We start from the raw sequence: 14,711 nt of genomic DNA on the forward strand, positions 1-14,711 counted from the left end.
TTATTCCAGTGACAGACATTAAAGAAGACATAGACCTGAGGGAGAAGACCATGTGAAGACAGTGGCAGAGACTGGAGTGATGGGACCACAAGCCCAGGACACCTGAGGCCCCCAGAAGATGGAAGAGACATGGGACAAAATCTCAAGCCCCAGAAAGAATCAACCCTGTGACACCTTGATCTCAGACTTCTAGCCTCCAGGCTGTAAGAGAATAAATTTCTATGGTTGTAAGTGCCCCCCAGTTTTTGGTAGTTTGTTACAGGAGACTAATACGGCCACCTAAATGGTAACCTTGTTTATTCATTGATTCATTCGATAAATTTCTATTGAGTAGGTGAGTACAAAGGACAGAATCCCTACTCTCAGGGGATTACCTTCCAGTGAGGAGTCAGGAAGTGGTACAGACAAAACCTATACATTGTACGCATATTCAGAGGTGATGATGGGCAGGAGAGAGTAAAGTGAGGCAAAGCCTGGGGAGGCTAGTTTTAACCACAGAAGTGAAGGAGCCCTTTGGGGAAGCTGACATTTAAGCAAAGACTTGGAGGAGCAAGGAGTCCGGTGGGAGCCAGGGAGGTGCATCCAAGCTCATAGCCACATGACACAGAACCCATCAGACATCTGGGCGCTTCCAGAGCCCATGAGCCCCACCTCTCCTCCTGCCCCTTCTCCTGAGCCCACCCCTGCCACAGCTTCCTCGTGGTCCAGGCTCCCCAGAGGTAGATCTCAGCTCTCCATGGTGACTGTCACCCAGCCACTCTTCACACCAGCCCACAGCCTCATCCAGCAGGAAGCTTTGCTCATCCAGGGCAGGGATACAATTTAACCTGCTCTCAAGGAGGGCCATGGTGTGGGCAGGGGTGTCCACTGACATTCTCTGAGGATGCCTGAGTTTCAGAATCAGCCACAACTAGGGACCATCCTCCACTCAGGGCTGGAATAGAATTTTTTCCCTAAATCACAAGACAATCGTCATTCAGTCCACTAAATGCTGTCCCCAGCAACCCTGAGGTGTGCTGCACCACTGTGGCCTCTGCCTGGAGGTGGTCATTCCCACCCGCTCAAATGGCCCAGGACCCCAGAGCCCCTCCACTCACTAGATCTGTAGGAGTGCACAGCAGGTCAACAGCGAGACCCTAACTTTCCTATTTCATTCAAGACAGGCAAGATTTTTCCCTGTTCTTTTATAAAAGATTAAGCAAAAGGACACTCATTAGACAGAGAGAGACTAGTCAAGGGGAATTCCAAATAATACAAATTATCTTCCCTGGATTCTCATGTTTAGGTGAAGAAGTTAAAAAGAGCTTAAGTGTGTCCATCCATTGCTCCCACTTAGGAGCAACTGCTTGTCACTTGAGGGGGCTGTTCATCAGAGAAGCAGAGCCCACACCGGGGCCCTAAGGAAGGAAGGGGTGATAGCATTTTAGAAAATTACACTCTCTCTGCAGGATAAGTTAAACAGATAGGAGTGTTTTTAAAATAGTCACACAACTGATTGTTTTTCTATTAAAACGGGCAAGGAGTTTAGTCAAGCAATTTTTTTCCTTTATTTTTGTTAAATAAGATTCCAGAAAGTATAGTGCAAACACTCAGTAGAAAAGTTGCAATTAAGAAATGTACATTCACATTTAACATTTCAGTCCATTCACTGTTTTTTTTTCTTTAAATAAAAATAGGACAAATTATTCAATTACTTGTCTCAATTTAATAATCTTGGAAAAGACTGGAAGGTACTCTACAGTGTTCAGTGGACGTAAAAATAGACCCGTATTGATTATACAAATCTATCATGAGAAGTTACCCAGTGATATTGAGTTGTTGTCGTTCGGGTACAGACATTTCGTTTCCGCGTCTAAAGAAGCATTTTCCGTGAGCTCTACCAGCGGGACAATGTGTCACCCCAGCGCACTCTGCGCTCCCTGGAGGGACACAGGAAGGCGAGGGGTTCACACAACCCTTCTCAATGAGTAAAGAAAATCCAAGAGTGAGCTTTGGGTTTACCTTAAATGGGAGTGGAATCTGCTGCTAACAGATGGTCAGAATTGGTACATTAGCTCCGCTTGTGCAAGGTGGGGTGCAATCGGTGTGAACGGTGTGCACGAGAGACAAGGGGAGTGCATTGAGGCTGAGAGGAGACACTGCAGAAGGGGTGCAGGAGCTGCACAGGCTCAGGGTCCAGGATCCGCCAAGGTGGGACGCACTGCGGCCAGCCAGCAGACGACCCGTGGTGGCCTGGGCCTGTCCCTTTGCACATGCTGTGTGTTTTGGAATCCAAACTAAGTTTTACACGGTTAGGCATTTCACAGCATGCGATGTTGAGTGCAAACGGCTCACGCGGCTACAGTTTCAAAAGAGATGAAGGCAAAACCACGTGCCTCTCTGGGGCTGATGCCCAGGGAGCATCAGTGACCCTGGCCCGTGCAAGAGGCCGCAGCAGCGGCTTCGTCAGGATTCCCGGAACGTAGGAATGGTGCCCTGAGACATGTGCTGCGTGCCTGGGCCAGGGGTTGCGTGGGGGTTGCTGGTGGGAGGCAAAAAACAAGTTCTGGCTACTGGTGGGCCCACTGCCCGTGGAGTGCCATCTGGAGCATGAGCCCCAGACATGGCTCTCTGGCTGGCTGGCGCCGCATGCTGCCCTACACGCACTTATGAAGCCCAAGGGTGGGCAGATCTCTGGGGGTTAGTCTAGGAATTCCTTTCTGCTTAAACATCAGTTCTCAAGAAGGGACTGCCAGCTGTTTTTGGAATCCAATCCTGCTGAAAATGAGCAGCCAGCTCCGGGAGCCAGCCAGCCCTGGGGGAGGCAGGGACACCTGCGCTCTGGAGGCACCCAATCCTTCACCATCCACCACGTCTCTGCCTCACCTTCCACACAGTCTCAGTGAAACCTCCTCTTGGATGTTCTCTAATCCCCAAGAAGGAACACTGACTGCCTCCTCCACGCCATAGCGTGACAAGGACATTAGAGGACTCTAACCTGGTAGAGCCTCCTGGTGGGGACTGGGTTGCTTCATGTAAGTGGAGAACCGTGTGCAGTTTGGGAGTGTCTGAGGACCTGGTTCTCTCCCAGCTGATGGCAGAGAGGCCTCATAGAAAGTGACAGGACAACGGTCCTCCTCGCTGAGGGACAGTTTCTAAGACACGATGGCAGATGATACTGTAGGATTCAGGTTAGGACAGAAAGGATGACAAGACAGGGCAGGGATTCCAGCCCAATGTTGTAAGTCTTTGCTGGGGACCAGCTGCTGCAGCAGAGGCAGCACTGAGAGGAGAAAACACACACTGTCTTCATCTCACAACGTAAGGCCCAGCTGAGGACGACTCTGTGCCCAGGAACACCCAAGGGATGGGCTGTGGGGCAAACTCACTGCCTGGGGACCCACCTGGCCACTCAGAACCAGCCTGGCATGCACCCCCACCACTCGTGTGCACACAAGCTAAAGGCGCCATCAAAATCAACATAACTTCGCCAATTTCACCGTTAAGAGGCGCCGAGTTGAAAGGAAAACCAGGAGCTCGGAATGCACAGGAACAGGATGAATCCTGGTCCTGCCACTCAGGGTTGTGTGACTTTGTCCATGTCTGTAGCCTCTCTGAGCCTCAGATTCTTCATCAACAACGTGGGGAGCATAGCCACACCTCCCCCTGCCGACTGTTTGGAGGTGGGCGGGGTGAAGCACAGGGAAGGTGCTCTGTCAGCTGCTGAGCCAGACGTGGGTCTTAGTCATGATGGTTTCCTTAGTTTGTGGCCACACGAAAAGTCCACTGGAGATGTTGTTTAACTACACAGAGGAGTGATCTGCCATTTCCCTGTGCTTATTAGTGTAGAACAAACTGAATCTAGGGAAGTACAGGAATTTCACGACGGAATGAAGGATTATATTAATAGCTACATGGACAGTCATTATTTGTGGTTGAAGAAGAGGAGCCATCTGTAATCACAAGAGATCCAGGGTTTCCCCAGCCAATTGTCACCCACTCCCCAGATGACCACCTGTCTGTTGTTTTCTCCTTCAGCCCAGAGATTGAAGCCAGACCTCCAAGTGGCTCCCCGGGTGCAGGGAGGTGGGGGGTGCCCCGCCAGCTCCTTCCTCCAGAACTCCTGCACCAACAGCCACCCACCTGCAGCTCTCCCCACAAGCCTCCACATATACCAAAACCCAAATACAACAAAAATAAAACCACCACACAGAAGACAGGAAGTGGAACCAGGCTGGGGTCTTGATGCCCTGAACTTTGTACTGATACTGGAGAGAGAGTCTTTAAAAAAAAAAAAAAAAAAGAGGGAAAGAGAGGAAGGGAGGGAGGGAGGAAGTTTTCTTACTCTCTAGTAGTTGCTGGAGATGGAGGCCTAGGTTCCACCTGGATGCCAGTGGGGGTCAAGGCCGCCTTTCTGTCCCCCCCCTCTCTGCCCGCTGCTTCCAGGCTCGGGATCTCTAGGGGCATGCAGGGACGGCTTCACCTGATGCCCAGGGGGGCAGTCATCTGTCTGTATTCCTAGTTATTCCTGTATTCCTAGCTTGTTTCCTATATGAATCCATCCTGATTCCAGGAACAAATAACTGATTCTAATTTTGCTTATGCCGTGCCATGCAAACACACATGCGCGCGCACACACACACACACACACACACACACACACACACTTACACAGATTCAGATTAAGTTAGGCCTCTGGCAGAAAAATTATCTTTTATCTTAGTGAACACATGTGTTATACTTTCAGGAAAATTAAGGAATATGAATGTCTGAGTTGTTACCATGAAGTCAAGCTGCTTAGGGAGGTCCAGCCCCAAATGGGGCACCTGAAATTGGGCTTGTTAATTTCATGAGAAGGACAAAGGAGAAGACAGATTTCCTCTCACCATCACAGGACCTGCCTCCCACATGTGAGCACAGAGGGAAGGACAGAGCACAGAGCAAAGGAAAAACCCCTCAATCTTTTCCAAAGCTTCCTGGGTCTTCCTGGAAGTGAGAAGTCCCCAGGAGCTCCCCTGTATGCCCAAAGTCTGGGGTGTGCCCCTGACCTGAGAGGGAAATCTAGATCGGGTCCCAGTCTCTGGGGCTGAGCCCACAGTCCACAGCTGGTGTGACTGACCACCCTGCTCGCCATGCCTACCCAGCCCCAGCCACTCAGCTGTCCCCTGCATCCTACTCACCCTCCCACACTGTCTCCCTGGCACCGGGCTCCCAGCCATCAGTTTACAGAGAATCAAGGATGCCCTCCCTGCTTTTGAGGGTGGGAAACAACTGCCTGGTAGCACTCCCCAGGTGCAACCCATGCAGGCCTCGGGCACTAGCCCCAAGCTCCTGAAATCATCCTAGGAAAAGTCACAATTCCACTCCCCCAATGGCACACAAGGTCATCCCTCAGGCACCTGGCCTGGTCTCTGCTCACAACAGACCAACAGACATCACTGGACACTGGACACTGTGTCACTGGACACTGTGTCAGTGAACTTCCTAGGGTAAAACCCATCTCTGAGTTGTCTCCCAACTCAAGGTGGAGGCCTGAGTCATTACAGCTAGCCTCCCAACACCCAGGTCTAGGGCCCCCTGTCTGGCCTGCTGACCTCCAGACCTGGCAGCACAGCCCCAGCAGACCTGGAATCTGACTTGGACCTACCCCCAGCCTAAGGTCCTGGGAAGGCAGATGCAAACCCAGGAGGCTACAGGAAGAGACGTCATATCTTTCATCATTCACAATGGAACCAGGAATGTTACATGATAATCTGGGAAGGCTAATGCACACTTGCAACTTTCAAAGCAAACTGCAGCTGGGGAGGGGGACGTCCGGTCTCTGGGACACAGTCGTGTCCTCCAACTGCCAGACAGCTACAGCCCACCTCTCATTTAAATACTTCACCAAAGCAAATATTTTGAAACCAACTGCCTCTATGAAGTTTGGATTTTGGGGTTTTGTTTTGTTTTGTTAATTGAAGCCATTACAAAACCAGGGCAAGTCAGTTTTCTGGCGGGGGTTGGGGGGGACGGGGCTAGTTATACACAATTGATGGGCCTGCACACTTCAGAATGACAAGTGTGACAGCAGGTCTGTGGTCCCCCTGTAAGGGAACTGCTTGATGCAGGGCATATGCATGGGAACCCACATTTCCTGTGTGTGTGGTGGACGTACACTTATACAGCATTTGCCTTACGAGTCATGCATCATGTCCCCAGCAGGACCTGCCACATAGGGAGAAACCTCCAGGATCCCCAGACTCAGGGAATCACAGAACACGCCATGCAGAAGGGTGGGTGCACCCTGGAAATGAGACAGGTCCACTTGCCAGGGAGGAAACTCAGACACAGCTGTGAGGCCAACCCAGCTCTTCCTTCCTGAGTGGCAGGTGAAAGCAAGGATTCAAATATTACATCCAGGTCGCTGCTGGGACAGTGGTATCAAGTGGAGACAAAGCAAGGAAGGCTGGCTGGATCCTGTCCAAGCCTAAACATCAGCCAGGGATTGGGGGTATCAGCGCTCCACAGTGCCCTTCAGTTTGGGGAAACATGTGCACATGGCTTGTCGCTGACTCACCAATCTGCTTTGGACCAGACCTGTCTCTACAGTTTGGAGTTAGAGTTATTGCTTCTAGTGACAGAAAGGATTGGAAGCCCTGGTGGCTTTGGAGTCTGATAAACACGGCAGGCTCACGGCGGTCGGGTCTGGGGGGAGGCGTCCACCCTGTAGGACACAGACCTCCAAGTGGACTGGCCCAGGGTTGGGGGCCGTGGAAGCGTTTGGAAGTTCAGGGCTGCGTTCTAATCTACTGAGGTCAGGCACAAGAGGCATGCAAGGGTCTTGAAAGGACACAAGGACAGGGTCATTCCAAAGGGTAGCAGCCTAGCCAAGCAGGGGGATGCATTAGGGACCTCACGCATAGGCTAAAGTGTGCTATTCATACCGGGTGTTGGGCTTGCCTTCATTTTGGTCAGAAGGGAGTAGGCAGCACCTTACCCAGTGCACTATTTACAGAGCATCTTAAAATAAATAATTTAGAGAGGATCCTACTTGGGAGGCTCTAACATTTGTACATGATTATTGTACAAGGTTAAAAATAAATAAGGCAATATCATACAGTCTTATCACAAATAAAAAGGAAATTGTTGACCAAACCCCAAGGAACGTTATGGCTGAACACGGCCCCTGTGCCCACAGGAAGCAGGTAGGGTTTGGAGCTGCTGATGATGAAGGTGGTTCTGCTCATCGAAGGGGAGACCTCGCCGTTTCAGAACAGCCGAGGCTCTGATGGCTTCCTCCCAAGGCGGTGGTGACAGGGGGGCCACGCGTTCCGTGGCTTTGCCAACCCACGTGGGGATCCCGCGGCTCTGTGAACCCAAGGTCCCAGCATGGCAAGGCTGGGATCTCACCCCAGGCTCAGGGTCCATCTCGCTCAAGTCGATGTGAATTCAGAGCCCGCGGCTGTGGGAGCAACAGTTGCTTCCTCACTGGCTGATGTCTGGGGGGACATCCTCACGCGGCCCCTCATCTTTAGACAGAAACCTCATCCTCAGAATATTCCTGACCTCCTACCTGCCTCATCCACTTCTAAGGGTCCATGTGATCACACTGGTCACATTGAGTTAACTCACATGGCCCAGGATCCTCTCTGCAGCTTCCAGCCTGCACCCTGAGTGGAGTGCCCCCTTTGCCAGGTGACAGAGCATATTCGCAGTGTCATGATCCACTATGCTGTCCACCTCCTCCCACCATGCCCTGGGGTGGAAGCTTGGCCATGGTGAGCAGATGGGCAGCAGGACCCTGGACAGCATCTCAGTCCCACAGTTGGCACAGACGTGCACACCTGCAGGAGCCATGTGCTCTGGAGATGACTCAGTTCTGCCCTGTCTGTAGGAGGTGGGTGACCACTCATCCAGGGTGCATCTGAGGAAAGACTGTCCACCTGGCCACCTCTGTCACTGGCCCATCCACACTGGCTAAGTGGCCAACCCTGTTGGCTACCTGCCCCCACAGTCACAAGACACATGCCCACAATGGGGGGAGCCTGGAGGACACAGGGTTCAGTCCAAAGTGAGCCTCTGTTCCAATACAGAAAAGTCAGGACCTCCAGGGAGGGGATGGAGCCCTTGGAGACCAGAGAAGAGAGGGACACCCAGGCTTGCTGACTTTGCCAAGCAGGGCTCCCCTGCAACCCACAGGATGCCCTAGATGCTGTCAAAGCTCTGGGTCTCAGATGGACATCCCCCCCACATTGACTTGCCTGCCCAGAACCTTCCCTCCAGTTTCAAGTTGCCCTCCTCCTTGCGGTCGAAAGTCAAGGTCTTCACATCTAGCTATTTCTAGACAGTTCCCTCCTACTGGCCCTCCTGCACCCCTGCCCCCTGCACCAGCATATTCCAGCATGGTCACACTCCTCATCTCCATGGCACCACAGAGATACACTGGAGGAGATTCCCAGCCTTGCACAGAATTATTTGCAGTCGCTTTCGCCGCAAATTGGAGTAGGGACATCTAAACTGACAGCCGTGAATGCCAAAACTCCACATCCAGGGGACTGGTTCTGCTGGAGAAACGCCTTCCATCCAGGAAGAAGCTCTCTCACACTTGTGAGGTTCACTTATCTTCAAAGTCAATGAAGCCTCGCGCTGCTGTTCAGCATACAGGAACCCAAGATGCCACAGTAGAGAGGTAAGAAATGACACCCACCACCTTCTCTCCTTTGAACAAACACAGTGGCGTGGGCAGAAAAGGGAATATCCACGTTTCACAGGAGCTGATGCACTCAGGCGGGGCAGGTGGAGAACGCAGAGGCAGAACATGAACCATGCTGGTCACAGAGATGCGGCTGCAGTGCCCACAAGAATTCCAGAAGACCTGCCTCTGACTCTCAGCGAAAACTCAATCTGAAGCAAGCCAGCGGCCACCACCACGCATGCAGTAGGACAGCGGCTTCTCAATTCTTCCTAAACGTCCCCTAAGGCCTGTCCAGCTCTGCCCTGCTGAGAGAGTCCTGACTCCCACTCCGGGCTCTGCAGGCCACTGCCCAAGGCTGGAGCTGCCCCCACGGGACCCATACTGCTGGGCACACTCGAGGTGGGCACCCCAATCTGCCAGCCAGACCTCTGAGGCTCTCACTGTAGCCTATGGCCCTGGTGAATGTCCTGAAGGTCCTGACACCTGGAGCTGACCCAGCCATCCTCCCTCTGCCACTGAGATGAGGACAAAACAAACACAGTCGCCGCTAAAACCTCGTTGTCCGTGCAGTCAGGGTTCGCCCCTCACCCGACTCACTGCCCAGCTGCTTCGGGTCATGCCTGGACTGTGCCCCTTCCCCAGCCCGGTCACTGGCTCCCTGGCCCTGCTCTGCTGGCTGGGCTGGTCCCTGCGGGAGCCACAAAGACCCCAAATACCTCGAGCATTTGTGCTCTGTGCCCCGAGCGGCTGGCATGGGCTCCACTAAGCCTCCTTCCCAGAGGCTCCAGGGGGCAGGTGTTGGCCTGGGGGGCCTGGGGCAAGCCCTGAGCCCTGCAGAGCCCCTGGCCCAGCTCCAACAGGGAGGCCAGTCGCAGGGGGCACCGGTGGGTGACCCGCGGCCAGTCTGGTCTGGAGGCCAGCTCTTCCGTAAGGATACATTTTCCGCTCTGAGTTCAGGGACCTGGTTTGGGAGCCATTTCCATCGGTCCTGCCTTCCAGGAAGTATGTCAACATCTCGCCCTTGCCCTTGACACTGACTTTGCCTCGGCACACGAAGCGGTAGGAACCCCGCCGCAGCAGCCGGTGAACTTCCTCTGTGACCTGCAGCGGGGAAAGGCGGTCAACAGGGAGCCCACGGGAGGGCCCCTCCTCCCCTGGCAATGCCCACCCCAATGGCCCAGCCTCGGGCCTTCCCAGCTCTGCCTGGAGGCTGAGTCATGCGCCTCCCATGGTCACTCTGGTCTCTCTGTGAGAAGGACGTGATCACGCAAAGAGCATGGGACTCGGAGGGGCCTTAACGGGGCCCTGGACAAACAAGAGAAGACAGCGCTCACCAGGAGGGGTACCGTGAGTGGACGAGCAGACTGGACGGGGCCCACAAGGACCCAGCCTCAAGGACGGCATGTGAGCTCTGTGGTCACCCCCAAGCCAGATACCTGGACACCAAGCTCCAACTGAGGGCTAGAGCTACATGGCCTCACTCGGTTCCCCAACAGGCTCAGGGCACCCCAAAGTCCTTCGTGGAACTGAGCCACAGACTAGCCGGTTACACAGGGAAGATGCTATTGTCAGAAAGGTCACCTCTCAGATGTGGCCTCTGAGATGCAATGTGGCAAAACATATGGTGATAAAAGTCTCTTTCCTTTCACAATTGAACCCACAATTCATCCATTCAAAGAGATCTGCGCTCCCTAGAACCCTGACGTCCAGCTTGAGCCTCAAGATACACACTGACAAAACCCTCTGGGTCTTATCCTTATGGTGAGCTCCCTCCTTTCTTGCCTTATGAAGAATGGGAGGCAATAAAATTCCCAGATCATTGCACAAAGAACTGCTGGAGGTAAAGGTAATCCGCCACCACACACAGTAAAGCTGAAAATGAAGGTTTTAGGTTGGGATGGGCCTGGGTGGCCTTCCAGGTTGCCTGGGAGCTCCAGTTACCCCTGTCCTCTGCATCCTTCCACCTTGAGATTCAAGCCAGGAAATCCCAGGCTGTGAGTCGGGGCTGTGCATGAAGTTGCCGTGGTGGGTCCCAGAGAGGGTCCAGGTTAGGGGCCCAGAGACACAAGGTCCCCAAGAGGCTGAGAGGGCATCCCCCAGGAAGTCTGATTTTTAACCATCTGCAGGAGAATCCCTATATTTCCCAAGAGGCTGACTAGGAACTCTCCCTAGAGTTCTCTGTGAGGCCTGGCCAGCATCAGGGGTGGGGGGACACCTGCTCTGCAGCCACATCGACCTCACTCTGTCCAAGAGACAGTGCTGGGCCCGCATAGAGGAATTTCCAGGGAAGTACTTGCTTGGTCCCCAAGCAGATGGCCCAGCTGGAACCTGGGAATTGTCACAGGTACCTGCCTGAGAGTTAGTGCCCAATGAATGGGGGCGGGGCCCCAGGAACTGAAGGGGCATGATGCGGGAGAGCCCCAGGCCAGCAACCTTCTCATTGAACTGCAGCCTGCAGGATCGCACCCCGGTATCTCTCTCAAACCCTGGGGTAAATGCACAGGTCTGTGGAGGACCAAGTGAGAAGTTGTGATAAAGTTAAAGGACCAGCATTAACTGGCTGCAGGGTGGTGACTGCTGGGTGTGCAGTGCTCAGAAGCCGCCTAGAGGCCCGACCACAGCAGAAGGGCTTGGCCCTGATCACCCAGCACTACGTTCTCTGCCACTGTCTTTCAAATCTTCAGTGCCAACTGGAGTCATGGCACCAAGTTCTCGTCCCCCATGAGCCACCCACAGGTTCCCAGGTCAGGTGGCCCCACTGCACCCACCTTTCAAAAGGCAAGGAAGTCCCTTCTCTTCTAGGGAGCTGTCACCACTCCCAACTAACTGTCCCCTGCCACTCACCACCCCAACCCTGAGCCTGACCACAGAGGGGTCACCCCGCCCCCCGCCGTCAAAGCTGCAGACACACTGAGCTACATGGCTCAGTGTCCCCACCCAGAAGAGGCAGACAGGGACAGGAGGATGCAGGGCTGGGTGGCCACCCACACACGACCCTGGCCCTTCCCACCTCAGTCTCTCGCAGCCAGGATGGACACCTGGGCTCTGGGGGCTTCTGAGCAAACTGACCTGGATCCTGCCCTGGACGCCAGTGCTGTCCATCCGACTGGCCACGTTGACCGTGTTTCCCCAAATGTCATACTGCGGCCTGCGAGCTCCAATCACTCCAGCCACCACGGGGCCAACGTTGATGCCTGGAAAACAGCCACGGCGTGGTGTCAGTGCAGAGGCTTCTGAGGGGAGGAGCTGCCCCTCGTGAAGTCATGGCTTCCTGGGGTCACCGAGCAACACTCCTCCCCAAAGCAGGGGCCCTACAGCATTGCCGAGGGGCAGCTCCCGACCTCTACTTGCACACCACACCATTAGCCAGTGGTACCCCCACCAAGAAGAAGTCCCATTTCCTGGAAGGGCGACCCCATGCTGAGTCCTGCTGCTAAGAAAGCTAAGCTTTCAGTCTGTAGGTGTGTCCCCACACCCAGCTCCCTCTTCCAAAAAGGGCAGTAGCTCCTATTTCCCTGGATGGGATCCCTGTGTTCTTTCTGGTGTGGGGCCCAGAACTAAGTATTTGCGGATGCTCTAAAGAGAGTGAGGCCCCCTTCTCTTTATGTGGTCAGGGTCTAACTGGCCTGGACAGTGACACAGGCCCAGGTGCCCCAAATCTCCCCTGCAGCCAGGTCTGGGCTGACGCCACATCACACCTTCTGACTCTGTACTCTGCATCAATTTTTCTGAGCTTACCCAAGCATATTAATAACATTTCAGACACTGACCCAGTCAGCCCCCTAAAGCCTAAGTAGTAGGTGCTTGACGTCTTCAGGAGGAGGCGGGGGCAGAACTGGCTGAAGTGAGCTGAGAGGCTCAGGCTAGGTGGATGTGGGGACCCAGGGAGAAGCCCCAAAAGGGCCACTTCCAGATGGCTGGGGGAACCTGGGGAACCCTCTTTTACCACCCTGGAGGCCCTAATCCATGTGGGTGAGACTGAGCCAGGATCCAGCCACCTGTCTGATCAGCCACCCAGGCACGGAGGCCCAACTTGTCTATGGGTCCTTGGTAGGAGAGTAAGAAACAGAATCTCCCTGATGGACCCTTGGATCTGTTTCCTTTCACAACCGTTCATCTATGAATCTGAGCCCGCGGCCCTGGAGGAGAGCTGAACCCTGCAGGTGAGGCACAGAGGGTGTCCTGCTCCCACCTCCAGCACATCCTGCGGGCCGGGCACCAGGGCCAGGCCAGCCCTTGTGTTTAAGCTCATCAGAACTGCCCCTGCTCTGGTGGACACTGGCTACCACCCCTCAAAGCCAGCTCTAAGTTCTGTTCTCAAGGTCACTAAACATTTGAATTGTAAAACAAAAATAAGTGCCCAGTTTAACTAGACATAGACTAGCAGGTAAGGGTGGGGAGAAAGGGAGGGGGTAGGAACAGACAGAGGAAGGAAGGGAGGGAGGGAGGGAGAAAGAAATCTCTAGTTTAACTATATCCTCAACTAATACAAAGTTTTCTGCTAAACCTATCTTACCAGAAAAAAAAAAGTGAATTTAAGACTAAAAAAAAAGAAACCCTATAGTTTGGTAAGAACTAGAGAGGAGCTCAGATCCCAGCTGGTTTCCCTCCTTACTCACAGGTGAGGGATGGGAGCCCAGGAGGACCAAGGGCCGGCCTGAGCCTACACCGCTGGGCTCCCACACCGCCTATCAGATACCCAGGCCTGCTGACAGGAGACGGGGCATCTTCCTCCAGGTAAGTGTGGGCTCAGAGGTGTATCTGAGAGTCTCTAGGACAATCAAGATTTCTCCTGTGTTGTGAGAGCAGGACAATGACCCTTCCAGCTAAGTCACCGATACTCAGTGGTCCCTGCATCCCTTGCTCTCCTCTGGGTGGCGCCATCCTCCTTCCTGTGAGACAAGGGAGTCTGGACCAGTGACCTCTGCTCGTGAGGAAAGGCCCAAGCCACAGGCTCCCAGGGCAGTAGAGGAAGGGTGAGCTGGCCCAAGTGATGGGATAGCTTGCAGCCACGTACCAACACGGAGCACAAAGTCGTTGTAAGACTGGTAGTTGATCTCATCCAGGACATCAAACATCTCGATGGCAAAATCTGCCAACGTGCTGAGGTGGGAGGAGATGCACTTCTTAGCCTGGACGTGAGCACACACAGGTTGTTACATTTGAGGGGTGTTAGGGCAGAGAGGACAGGGACACTCAGCCAGTGACCTGCAGGTGTGAGGGGATTAGTACCCCTCATGGGATCAGGGACTTGATCCCCATGTCAATAGCTGGCTGGGGCTGGAGGCTGGCTGGGTGGTTCTCATCAGGGATTGAGTGGCACCCTATAGCTGCCCTGGGGTGTGTTTATCATCCCATTTTACAGGTAGGAGACTGAAATAGAGGTAGAATATTATTGCTCAAGGCTTACAGCTCCTGAGAGCAGAGGCTGAGGCCATTGGAACCTAAGCAAAGCCCTTCTGCAGGAATGGACTGCTGGGATGGGAGGGGACCCTGTTGTGGGAAACCAAATGTTCCACTGCTCAGACAATGCTGCCACTGGCCCCCTGTAAACAAACAAAGCAAAGTGAGCACAATGGATGGTCAGCATTTACACAGCAGAGAACAATTCCAACCCTCCTTCCTCACACTGAGACTCTCTTTCATTGTGTTGTATCTCCTTGCATACAAATCAGGTGGTTTGCAAAGATTTTCTCCAAGTCTATGGATTGTCTTTTCATTATAGTATTTTCCACAAGTAGACTTAAAATTTTAATCAAGTCCAACCTAACAGTGTTTCACAGATCATGCTTTTTGTACCGCGTCTAAAAACTCATCACCAAACCCAAGGTCACCTAGATTTTCTCCTATATTATCTTCTAGATGTCTTATAGTGTTGCATTTTACATACAGACCTATGATACATTTGAGTTAGTTTTTGTGAAGAATGTAAGGTCTGTGCCTGGATTCATTTTACAAACATAGATAGCTAGATATCCAATTTTTTCTAGTACCATTTGTTGAAGACTATCTTTGCTCCATTTGTCAAAGATCAGTTGATTATATTTATGCAGAT

At 53.2% G+C, this 14,711-nt stretch overlaps 1 protein-coding gene across 5 annotated transcripts in view; it reads right to left on the reverse strand.

Moving 5' to 3' along the window:
• Positions 1-1,694: 1,694 nt before the first annotated feature.
• ADCY1 (adenylate cyclase 1) overlaps positions 1,695-14,711 on the reverse strand; it is a 99,311-nt gene continuing 86,294 nt past the window's right edge. For 4 of the 5 annotated variants that reach the window (XR_014065975.1, XM_081531080.1, XM_081531082.1 and 1 more), the window contains 3 exons: positions 13,674-13,788; positions 11,726-11,850; positions 7,013-9,757 (listed from right to left, as the gene is read on the reverse strand). Coding sequence is in view for 4 of the 5 variants with exons in the window: in XM_081531080.1 (XP_081387206.1) it covers positions 9,419-9,757; positions 11,726-11,850; positions 13,674-13,788 (579 nt within the window). In the remaining variant the exon portion in view is untranslated. Of the gene's footprint in view, positions 3,841-7,012; positions 9,758-11,725; positions 11,851-13,673; positions 13,789-14,711 lie in introns of those variants that run through there. The other variant, XM_081531081.1, reaches the window with a different exon arrangement.

The sequence above is a fragment of the Giraffa tippelskirchi genome, chromosome 10, assembly GCF_054371585.1.
Source record: "Giraffa tippelskirchi isolate mGirTip1 chromosome 10, T2T-mGirTip1v1.2.pri, whole genome shotgun sequence".
Lineage (NCBI taxonomy): Eukaryota > Metazoa > Chordata > Mammalia > Artiodactyla > Giraffidae > Giraffa > Giraffa tippelskirchi.